Source organism: Chionomys nivalis, chromosome 17 (assembly GCF_950005125.1).
Source record: "Chionomys nivalis chromosome 17, mChiNiv1.1, whole genome shotgun sequence".
In the NCBI taxonomy this organism is placed as follows: domain Eukaryota; kingdom Metazoa; phylum Chordata; class Mammalia; order Rodentia; family Cricetidae; genus Chionomys; species Chionomys nivalis.
The window spans coordinates 4518676-4530420 of record NC_080102.1 but is presented as its reverse complement, the minus strand read 5'-3'; the positions used below and the strand labels follow the sequence as shown (position 1 = coordinate 4530420).

The following is an 11745-nucleotide window of genomic DNA, read 5'->3' as shown; positions in this document are numbered from 1 at the left end:
ACTGTGACTGCACCAAGCTCAAACTCGGTTCTGCCACCGAGCGCTCGGGTCTAGGGCTCCGGGCCAAGCCACCGGCCCCGTGTACGGTCCCGGCTTCCCGCAGTCCCCACACCGGCGCCCAGGAGGAAGGACGGGAGGGACGCGCAGAGGCGGGCCCTGCTGCCGGTTGTCTGTGCTGCAGATGAGAGGGCGAGCCAGCGCCCGCCGCCGGGGCGTGGGCGGCGAGCGCGAGCAGGTGTCTGCACCGTGACAGGGCTCCCCGCCGCCGCCGCGCCCTGGTCCTCCCGTCCTCGCGACTCAGAGCGACCAAGGCTCGGAGATGCCGCCGGCTCGGTGGTCCACCCGGCTCTTGCCTCCACGACAGACCCACGAGGACCGCGCTGGCAGAGAAAACCTCCACGCTCGGCCCCGCGCTCGCGGCCTCCGCCTCCCTCCCCTGCTTGCACGCTCGGGGTCCCGCCCACTCCCTGGCGGGGCCCGGACGCGGCGGGCGCCAAGGGGGACGGGGTGGAGCGGGCTTCCCTCCCCTCTCCCCCCCCTTCTTCCTACCCCACCCCCCACGTGGGGCCGGCTCTCCGCAAAGCCTGGACGCCGCCCGCCACCGCGCCCGCTCTCGGCTCTGCCCCCGCCGGCGGCACCGCCCCCGGGCACGCATGGGCGGGGACGGGAGGACTGGGAGACGAGGGGTGGGCGCGGGGCGTCCCGGAGTCAGGTGGTCCCCGGAGTTTCCCCGGGGCAGGACCGAGGGAACACAGCGCCTCGGCTTGTGTACACGCTCCACTGACAGAGCTTCTTGCAGCCGGGCAGCCGCTGATCACGCGTGGCCCCGCCAGCCCATTGGACGAAGCCTCACACACCTTTGCCGCTGATTGGCCGGCGCCAGGCCCCGCCCCCGCCCCCGCCCCGCGGCGCGGGGCAGGCAGAGCGGCTACCTGAATGGGGAGGGGGGCAGACGGCGCGGAGCGCGGCGGCGTCGACGTCTAGTGTCTCCAGTGCGCCCGTCTGTGGCTCCAGCACAGCCAGGCTCAGCGAGAGTCACAGCTCGCACCCTGCGGCCACCCGGGCAGCCCGACCATGCTCAACTTCGGCGCTTCTCTCCAGCAGGCTTCGGTAAGTCACCTGGGGATGCTGGTCCTTCCCAGCCGGGGCGCGAAGCCCGAGTCCCCTCCAGCAGCCACGCCTGACGAGGACCCAGGCTGCAGCGGGGGTCCTGCAGGGATTCCCTGCCTGCAGGCTGGGGCTATCATCGAGGGCGTGTGCAAAGGAGGGGTCTGCTCTAAGAGGAAGCCTGGGACCCGCACCAGGAGACAGCGATCATGTCCCTGGGTGTCCAGCAGACAAGGGGGAGCGCGACTCGGGGAGACCCGAGGAGGAGAGTGAGCAGGAAAGGGGGGCTGCCTCCCTGGAAGCGCGGTTAAGCTGGAGGGGGCGCCCTGCACCTGGCACTGGCGGGAGATGCCCCTGTCTGCACCAGGAGCGCGACCCGCGGTGGCAAAGACTGCTCAGGAGCTGTCTGCCCGAGAGGCGGGCGCCTGCTCGTCGGGGAGGGAGGAAAGGGGGTGCTGCCAGGTGGGGACCACACGGTTGGGGTCGCCCGGGGGGATGGATGGGACGCGGGCTCTCCGGGCGCCGGGGGAGGCGCGCACCCCCGCAGACGTCGGGAGGGGACTCCCTTCCCGGGAGGCAGGTGGCCGCCGAGGGATTACTCGCGGCGGGGAAGGGGGGGCAGGGCCCTGCCTTGGAGCCCGACAGCTGGGCGGGGGAGCGGGGACCGCGAGACGCGGGGGCCGCGTGTCGAGGCGGGGAGCCCGTGCCCGTGGGCGCCCGCACGTCTGGGAGCCTGCAGAGAGGCGGAATGCGAGGGGTCCGGGGCTGCCGAAAGCAGCAGCAAGGGGGCGCTTGGCGCTTGCGGGAGACGCGGGTGGGTCGAGGTCCCGCGGGCCGAGTGGGCGGAGCGCCCCGGGCTCGGAGCGGTCGTTCCCGGGAGGAGGGCGGCGGTCGTGCTTCCGCGGGGACCCGGCTCCTCCTCCCGCAGCCGAGGCGGAGGCCCGGGCATGGGCGGCGAGAGGGTGCACCCGGGGAGCTCCTCGTCCCCGAGTGACCCAGCCCCGGCCTCCGCCAGGGGCGGGAGCGAGGCCCGGCCCTGCTGTCGGTTCCTAAGGGAACCGCGGCTCGGGGAGGGGGCAGTGGGAAGGGGCGGGCGCCTCCGGAGCCGACACCGCCCAGCCTTCGCGCCGCCCGGTGCGCACTGGCGAGCGGTTGGCGGCGGCGCCCGCGGCCCCTCCCCGGGCGGGCGGGCGAGCGGGGGCGGGGGCCGAGCTCAGGAAGTAGGGGAAAGGTGACGGCGCGGCAATTCCCAGTTCACGTTTCCTGCGCCGGCCGGAGCAGCCGCTGATCACGCTTTGTTCACATGCCTCGGCCCCCTCCTCCTCCTCGCGCCCCCGCCTACCCGGGGCCGCCCAGCCAATCCGGGCACGGGCCGCAGGCCGGCTGGCCAATGGCAGGGGCGGGGCGCGGGGACGTGCGCGCGGCGGGCAGGCTTCCCGGTGACTCACCCGCCAGCCTCATTGAGGTTAGGGCGGCCCCATCCGTTGGTCCCCGCCAGCAAGGATCTCCCCCGCCGGCCTCCCGCGCCCCGCCCCCGCCAGGCTTCCCTTTCCTGCCTCGCACCGGCTCTTTGCCCCCCTCCCAGCTTCCCTTCCCGGCGCACATTCTTCACCCCTGCCTGCATGCCTGCCTTTTTTCCACCCCTTTCTTTGCGTCGGTGCCTAGAGGCTTTTTACACTTAGGCTTCGCATGGCAGCTTACATAAAGGCGCGAACGATTATGCAATGACATTGTTAGTAAAAGTCCAAGAACAATGTCTGTTTCCCCCCCACACCCTCAATAGGAAGTAGACTTCTGGGTGGGTTTTTGTTTTTTGGTTGGTTGGTTTTTGTTTTTTGTTTTTTAAAAAAAAGATTTAAGACTATCTTTACAATTAAATTTTATTTATTAGTTTTTCTGTCTTTTTGAGTGACTTCCTATATGGCCCAAGTTGGCCTTGAACTCTTGTTCTGTTCCCCCCCCTCCAATTTAGAAAACTTTACATAATTTTTGCAGCCTCTGCATTGATGAGAAGATTTGGAAGTTCTTTTTAAAAGGAAAGTAGAGATGGTAGGTGTTTCTTTTGAAATGCAGCTCCAGGAACTCTTAGTGGAGTTGCACGAACATAAACTCTTACCAAGGCGTGTTTTAAATAAGTTAAGGCCAACTTGTGCACTCTGAGGAGTTTGTTTTTGGTTTGTTTTGCAAATTCTAAGCGCATAGATTTTATGCCTACCTGGTCCCGTTGTGTTGGATAGATCCAGTAAAGTAATAAAGATGGAGAGATTGAAACTTGCCCAAAATAAACCTGGGGTTTTCCCCGCTTGGGTTGTTTGTGTTTTGTTTTTGAAGTGCAGCTTCCCACCGCTCCGCCTCCACCGTCCCGAAATTACACATATAGTTTACCATGCCTGGCTAGATATCCCCCCCCCATTTATTTTACTTTACCGTTTGTAATGAAGTTACCAGTTGCAGATAACTGGATGTAACGTTTTTAACTTGGGAGTAGTTTGCTTTAAGTCAAATTGCACTTTCGGACCGACCAACCCTGGTCTCCATTCCCTTGCTATGGTAAGGTGGCATCCTTTAATGTCAAAGCGTGTTTTGAAAACAAAAAGTTTGTGCACCCCTGTCACCTGAGCAACTGGAATGCTGATGAAGTTTAACGTTGGTTCGTACAGGAGGAGAAGATGGAGCTGATGTCTGAAAAGCTGAGAGAGAGCGTGTACCCCTGGAACAAGACAGAGAAGAGTGACTTCGAGGCTGTGGAGGCCCTCGTGTCTATGAGCTGCGACTGGAAGCATGGTTTCAAGAAATTCCTTGAGGCCAGGCCTGTCACTCCAGTGTCTGACTCGTCAGAGGAGGAGAGCTTACTGCCAGGGACACCCGACCTTCACACGATCCCGGCGTTTGTGAGTGTTCTTAAGTGGGTGTAAATTGCAGCATTTTTTAGTATTCACATAAACGAATTCATAATTTCTCACGGTGTTGCTGGTGTTTCTCTTTGTAGTGTCTGACTCCGCCTTACAGCCCCTCCGACTTTGAACCCTCTCAAGTGTCAACTGTGATGGCACCAGCGCCATCTACTGGCCACTTCAAATCATTCTCCGATACCCCCAAAGCTCCCCTTGCTGCTCCTCCCAAAAAGGAAGAAAAGAGTCCTGTGGCGGCCCCTCCCCTCCCTAAGGCTCAGGCAACGAGTGTCATCCGTCACACAGCTGATGCCCAGCTCTGTACCCACCGCACCTGCCCTGTGAAAGCAGCTAGCATCCTCAGCCATCAGGACAGTTCTTTCCGGAGAAGAACCCACCTAAATACTGAGGCTTCACGAAAGAACATACCCTGCGCGGCCGTGCCACCAAACAGATCCAAATGTGAGCCAAACGCACCAGCAGAGGGTGACGAGAAGGCAGGTGCCGCGCCCTGTGACTTGGCTGTGCCGTCATCAGAGACAGTCATTTGTCCATCTCAGCCGGCTACTGCGTCCCCATTGCAGAAGTCCGTCTTGGTCCCCTCACCCACAGTGTCCACTGCGGGCGTGCCACCTCTGCCTGTCATCTGCCAGATGGTTCCCCTTCCTGCAAACAACTCTCTGGTGACCACAGTTGTGCCCAGCACTCCAGCCAGCCAGCCACCAGCTGTCTGCCCCCCTGTGTTGTTCATGGGCACCCAGGTGCCCAAGGGCACCGTCATGTTCGTCGTTCCCCAGCCTGTTGTGCAGAGCCCGAAACCTACGGTGGTAAGCCCCAATGGCACCAGACTGTCTCCCATCGCCCCTGCGCCCGGATTCTCTCCTTCGGCAGCGAGAGTCACTCCACAGATGGATTCGTCCAGAGTGAGGAGTCACGTCTGCAGCCATCCCGGCTGTGGCAAGACCTACTTTAAAAGTTCCCACCTGAAGGCCCACGTGAGAACACACACAGGTACGGTGCACATGTGCGTTGTCTTAGAGATGAGTACACACATGGGGTCTGTCCACAATCACAAGTACAAACGAGTGCATTAAGGGTTTACTTTGCATATGATAAAATATCTTTAAAATTGTTAAATTTGTCCTGGGCCCCGTGGCGCACTTGGGGAGTGGAGGCAGAAGCAGCAGCACACATCTGGGGATATGTGATCATCTCCGGCTGCCAAGTGCTGGGATTTAAGGCGTATGTCCCCACGCCACGCACATCTAGCAATACTTCGGTGATCTGTAAAGTGACCAGCTTTTAGTTCTAAATGATGTCTCCTCGTACAGCTCTAGATGTGGTAGATTCAGTCGGGAGGGTCGTAGGGGTAGTAACCGTCTGGCTGTCTTCGTTTCAGGGGAGAAGCCGTTCAGCTGCAGCTGGAAAGGGTGTGAGAGGAGGTTTGCTCGCTCTGATGAACTGTCCAGGCACCGGCGGACCCACACGGGCGAGAAGAAATTTGCCTGTCCTATGTGTGACCGTCGGTTCATGAGGAGTGACCATTTGACCAAGCATGCCCGGCGACACCTGTCAGCCAAGAAGCTCCCAAACTGGCAGATGGAAGTTAGCAAGTTAAGTGACGTCGCTCTACCTCCGACCCCTGCCTCTGCACAGTGACAGGCCGGAGGATGAAGAACCAGAACTAACTTTGGTCAGTAAGGAGCCAGCGATGGTGTCAAGATGCTTCTGCGAGTCTGTGGTCCTCCAGCAGGGGCCAAAGCAGAAGCCCCTGGCCTGAGGAAAGGCCAGCCTGGGTTAGATGGCCAGTGCTTCAGCCGCAGGCAGGTCACAGAAGGGCAGGTTTCATTTCTTATCACACAGAGATGAGAAAGCTTTTTCTCCTTTGAATAGCGTTGAAGGTTTCGGAAGAGGTGAGCACAGATCTTGAATCATGTCCACATTGGTACTTAGTTTCTGCAGTTTTATACTTGAGGCCAGCTTGGCCGTGTGGCTCTTGTAAAGCATTGGATTCAAGAATCTAGAGGCTGCAAGTTCCGGTACAGAGATGGAGCTGGGGAATGAGCTTGTGTCCCACAGAGACGCCATCTTCTCCTAGAGTTATCTTGCTTATTGTTCCTCATCCTTCCAGTCACCTCCGTGGGTGTAGTTATTATCGAATATACCTAAAACTGTCATTTCCCCACTATTGTTGGTATTTAAAGTTGAACAGCTGTACATTGTTAAGGGGGAGTCAGAGGTGGACCCCTCATTAATTTAATTGCTTGGAAGCACAGCTAAAAAAATTTTTTTAGTGCATTTTTTTAGTTTGAAAGTGTTAACAACATTTAGGCATTTTACTCTTCTTTAGGTTTTAGTTTGCCTGCAGTTTCTCGTGTAGATTTGGAAATTGTATACCAATGTGTTTTCTGTAGACTTAAGTAAGATACGCTGCACTTTGTTTAGGAACAAAACCTGAAGATGAAAGTATGTATTGATAAGAAGGGATGTTGAATCTGAGATAACTCCTGAGAAGGATGGCTTTACGTCATCATAAAGGACGCTTACGTCAAAGATACACTGTGTGCTTTTTCAAATTTGGAAGTTAATGGCCGTTACAGATGGACAGTTTTCCTCTTTATTTATAGGAGTTTTTCAGGCTGTGGGAATAGATAGGTAGAAAAACTGTCATTAGAACATTCACTTCCAACTTGAAACGACGTTCACGATGCAGTTGCGTTCTCAACCACCACAGTGTTTGGGCACCTTCGGAACTCACCGAGCCTTTGTCACGTGTGGTCACACTGCAGTTCTGGGGGTCGGACCCAGGGCCGCATGTGTTCTGCAAGTGCTCGCCTACCGAGCTGCGTACCCAGCCTAGAACAGTGAGTTGTGCTAACAGTATTTCTGTTCTGGTGTAAAGTGGATAATTCACTTGGTAGTAAAGGTAAATTGTCCAAAATCTGTAGTGAAAAACTGTCACTATACCTCCCATTTAAACTGTTTCTGTATCTTGGATGTAGGTTTCTGACATGCAAACTTGAACCCTTGAAAAAAATTTTTCTTAAAAAAATGATGAATCATGAGTTCCAATTTGCACAATATTTTTTGTTGTACTTTATACCTTGTTTACAATAAAGAGTTTCTTTCTTTGGTATAAACAGTGGTTTGTCTGTCTCATCTTGACATGGACCTTCTTCACATTGGAACTTGAGGCCAGGGTTCTTTGCTGAGATGATAGGTAAGCCAGACAGTTAAAGAAATGATTTCCGGGCATTTGGTTGTTTTTGAGATGGCCCTCCAGCCTCTGCACCCCCATGCTAGGGTTTGAAGTGTGAGCCACCACACGGTTCATGTTTTAGTTTTGTATATTCTTGTACATTTTGATAATTTGAAGTTCAGATGTAGCTCTGACCCTCAGCAAAACCTTGTTAAGTACACTGGAGTTAGCCAGAACACCACATGCAGTGCAAGCGACGAGAAAGACGCTGACCTACTCTCCAAGTTAAAGTCACTCAGACCAAGAAGTGCTACCTTAGCCTCAGTGGGCGTACCGCTGGGTACTTAGGCGGAGAGAGTTGTAAATAGGGTATGATTTTTATAAGGTCACTATTTTAGTTGACCAAAAAAATCTCACTGTGCTCGTGAGAACATTACAAACATAACCCCTCATCTAACATCTGGCTCACTTTTTGAGACCAAGTCCCACTGTAGCCCAGGCTGGCCTGGAACTCACTAGATAGCCCAGGCTTTCCTCAAACTTGCAGTCGTTCTGCCTCTGGAGTGCTAGGCTTGGGTGTGCATCACTATTCCAAGTCCAGACAACCTGTTTTTGCTCAGACTTCCCCACTGGTTGGTTGGTTGGTTTCTGCCTTCCCTAAGATAAGTTACTGTGGTGTGCTAATTCCTTCATTGTATGTTCATCTACTCGGTTACACCTGTCAGTATGGATCTGTGGCTATGCACGCTATTCCCTAACTTGGCAAGAAATTTGTGAGTGATCCCTTGTTAGCTCTGAGCACTTACCATTTTGTTTGAAAGGGTTGGGGAGTCTGTTAATGGGGATTCAACCCATCCTCCCCGCCTCCAGGAGTAACAGTTGTGACTGTTTTGAGGGGTGGCAGCCTGGCCTTGTCATCCCTATCTCAGCTTTCTAAAGAGGTAGGGTTTTACTTTCTGTTTTGTTTTGTTTTGTTTTGAGGCAGGCTTGTGGCCAAAGCTGGAGAGTTTTCTCTGCCAGCCCTACCCTGCTAATTCACATCTTGTCTGTCATCTCACAGCCTTTCCCTGATTTTTCTGTCCCTAGTCTCTCCCTGCGAACTAGTCTTTCCCTTTGGAAAAGGAAAACCGGATCGGATCACCTCTTTAAAACATTTTAAACACTTGCTGTGTACAAAGGATGAAGTCTGGACACTGACTTCCCTTCTTACTTAACTTTGAGACAGGTAATCCAGGCTGTCCTGGAGTTCCTGACCCCCTGGCCTCCACCCCAGGTGCAGAGACCACAGACATGCAGGCGGTCTTGGAGCCCAAGCTGGTTTTATGCTGTTGCAATGTTGCCTGAGCCTCCCTCCTGCGTAGGCCTCCAGGTGTGAGCCACTGCCTGCAATAGCACTCCTCGAGAAGTCCCAATCGTGCAATTCAAATTTTCAGCCCCGTTGGGCCCCCTTCCGACTCCAGCACTGGTGAGGGTGGATGCAAACGCAAGGCCAGCCTGCTTGACCTGAGTGCCAGGCTAGCCAGTGCTACAGAGTGAGACCCTGTCTCAAGTTATTTTCTAGTAGCTGCATCAAAGAAGTAAAAAATGAGAAGAACTAATTTAACATTAACCCTGAATATCTAAAATATTTCTTCATTGAACCCATATAATTGCTACCCATCTATAGTCCATCTTTTCTGGAGCTAAGCTTAGAAATGCATTCTTACATGCTTAGAGCACATCCTACCTGGGGCCAGCCACATTGCAGGTGCTTGGTAGTCACAGGCTTGGGGCCCTGTGAAGGTCCCCAATACCTAGCACTACTAGGTTCCTACCAGTCCCCCCCCCCACCAAGTCTATCTTGCCCTGTGTTCATGCATTGAGCCTTACATCCTGTATTATTTCATATGGGCAATGTTTTCCCTGCCCTTTTCCCTTGACATTTCTGCTATCACTATAATCACTGCCCTTTACTGAAATTGCTTAATGTCTCTGTTTTTTCCTTGACTGCGAAACTCCACCAGGACTAGGAGTCTCTGTGTCTTGCCCAAGCGTCTAGCACAGCCTCTTGCACATAGCAGGGGCTCAATTTGCTAAACCGAAAATTGAATCAAAAGGCAGCCTTTGCAACTGCAGGAAGAGTCACATGACATGTAGGATACGGACAGCAGCCCTGAAATGCCACCGGCTGCCCCTGCTGCTCTTTGCTAGTGCTGGAAGGGCCACTTACCTCACATTCTAAACCTCGAGAAGGCCAGCATTATCCGGGCGTACCTGTCCAGCACACACCCAGCGTCACAAGACAAAAACGGTTGTGGCACGTAGATTCTTCCCATTGTGGGTTTTGTTTCTGTTTTAAACAGGACAGGGATAGAATCTAACAGAGATGAAGACACACAGGACTTGCATGGGCCCTTCAGGAGAGTCAGATTCCTTGCCTGGAATGGCTGAGGAAAGTCACCTTTGTAAACTGAGACTGCTTGTTCGTTTCCCAGCCGCCCAGACCTGAATAATCACAGAAACTATATTAATTACAACACTGCTTGGCCAATAACTTAAGTGTATTCCTAGTTAGCTGTTACATCTTAAATTAACCCTTTTCTATTATTCTGTGTATTACCACGAGGCTGTGGCTACCAGTACAAGTTCTGGCATCTTCCTCCTGCAGCTACATGGCATCTCCTTGACTCCACCTACTTTCTATATCTCTTCCAGTTTGGCTATATTCTGCCCTGCCATAGGCCAAATCAGCTTTATTTATTAACCAATAAGAACAACACATACACAGAAGGACATCCCACATCACACCTCAGTATCCCCTCGTAATGGTTCTCAATGCTCTCAGTATGGGCAAAGCAACGAGGTCTTTCATCAGGAGCCCTTGGGCACGCGGTGCACCTTGGTGGAGGAGCGCAGTCTTCGCGAAGACAAGAGGAAGTCTTCCTTTTCCAGCTGTACTGCTGATGCGTGAGTCCCTAAATCCAGTTCTGGGGTGAAGACCAGGCCGAAGCATGATGTTGAGTTGACTCACTAGCACCAGGACCTCTCTCTACCCAGGTAGCAGTGCCCCAAAGGAAGTGTCATCGTTAGAGCATCGACCAACTTGAAAGACGTGGTATCCTAGGATGCTCTGGAGAGATAGAACTAATCAAACAGAACATTTTACACATGTCAACACACACATCACACACACACAGAGTCAGAGACATTTGTTACAAGAAATAGTTTTTAAGAACTGACAAATTTGCCGGACGGTGGTGGTGCACGCCTTTAATCCCAGCACTCAGGAGGCAGAGAGGGTCTTATGTAGCGCAGGCTGGCCTTGAACCTCCATTGTAGCTGAGGATGACCATGAACTTCTGATCCTTACACCTTACAGGCTGGGGTTGCAGATGTGCACCGCCATGTATGTATGCACAGTGTGAATTGAGGACTGAATCCCAAGCGAGCCCCCTACCAGCTGAGCTGCAACCCAGGCTCTGTTTTATTTGGTTAGCTCGGGTTAGCCTGGGACTCCCCAAGTGCGTGCCAGCACTCCCAGCTTCAATCCAGGTACAAGAGGCAACAGTGGAGTTGGCCCTGACTCTGCCTTTTGTTCTACTCGGGTCTTCTACTGAGCCAGTGAGACCCCACCCATCTTAGAGACAGTAAATCGGCTTTACTCAGTTTATCCAAGCATGCCCTTAGCGACCCATCCAGGATATATGGCCATAGATGGGCTTTCTCTGGCCCAACCAGATGACGCACAGAATTAACCAGCGTCATCTGTGGATGGCAGTGCCGGTTACACAGATAAGAAGCTCACTGCTGGAAAATGTGCTTCTTTATTCTGAGTCTTGATGTCCACCTTTAATGATGGAACTAGACATGACGTACCTGCCTGGTCCATTCCTAGTGCCACAGCAAGCTCAGATGAGGTGACGTACGCAGAGCCCTTGAGAGTGCACGCTGTCCATTGCAGGTTTGTCGGCGCTATTCCAGGGTCGGTGTCTGGGAACACACATTGGCGTGAATGCATTAGGATCTCCACCAAAGGTGGCCATTCGTTCTGTAAAGAAGATCTACCTGGAATTAGACGCTCACAGAGTTTTGATACTCAGTGTCCCCACAGTTCTACCTTATACCTAATGATTTGGGCAACCCATTTACAGTAAACTCATTGTAATGAGGCCAGTCTAACGAAAGCCATAGACATTTGCTGAGCTGAGCAAAAACCTGGTCATTCGTCATTTGATTAGAAAGCACAAGTTTGGACAGTCACCCCAGACACAGCCAGTTCATCAACCAAGTCATCAGTTTACCCAGTCGCCTTTGCCCTGCTCAGAGTGACCCCAAGCGTCAGTAAATTCTGCGAGTAAGCTTGGCTAACACATGGCCACTGCCCAGACAGTCCTCGAAAGAGCTACAAATGGCAGAAAATTGTGTCCTGAAGTCTACATCACAACCCCAAGGGAATGGGTCAGCTGGGGACAAAGAACTATGAAGACACATCTGGCAGGGTCTACCCCAATATTGTGGCTTCAAGTGACAGAACCCCAGAGAATCATAACTCTCTCATCTTTGGTTTAT

The 11745-nt window shown here is 53.6% G+C and overlaps 1 protein-coding gene across 2 annotated transcripts; it reads left to right on the top strand.

Moving 5' to 3' along the window:
- The first annotated feature begins 861 nt into the window (after positions 1 to 861).
- Positions 862 to 7124, top strand: Klf10 (KLF transcription factor 10). 2 transcript variants are annotated; one of them, XM_057792776.1, is made up of 4 exons: positions 862 to 1110; positions 3768 to 3998; positions 4097 to 5009; positions 5398 to 7124. In XM_057792776.1, exons 1-4 carry the CDS (start codon positions 1075 to 1077, stop codon positions 5655 to 5657), a joined length of 1440 nt encoding a protein of 479 aa, XP_057648759.1. In that variant the 5' UTR covers positions 862 to 1074; the 3' UTR covers positions 5658 to 7124. The 2 variants fall into 2 exon arrangements, with proteins under 2 accessions (XP_057648759.1, XP_057648760.1); XM_057792777.1 differs by lacking the exon at positions 862 to 1110 and adding an exon at positions 3297 to 3657.
- Positions 7125 to 11745: the final 4621 nt, after the last annotated feature.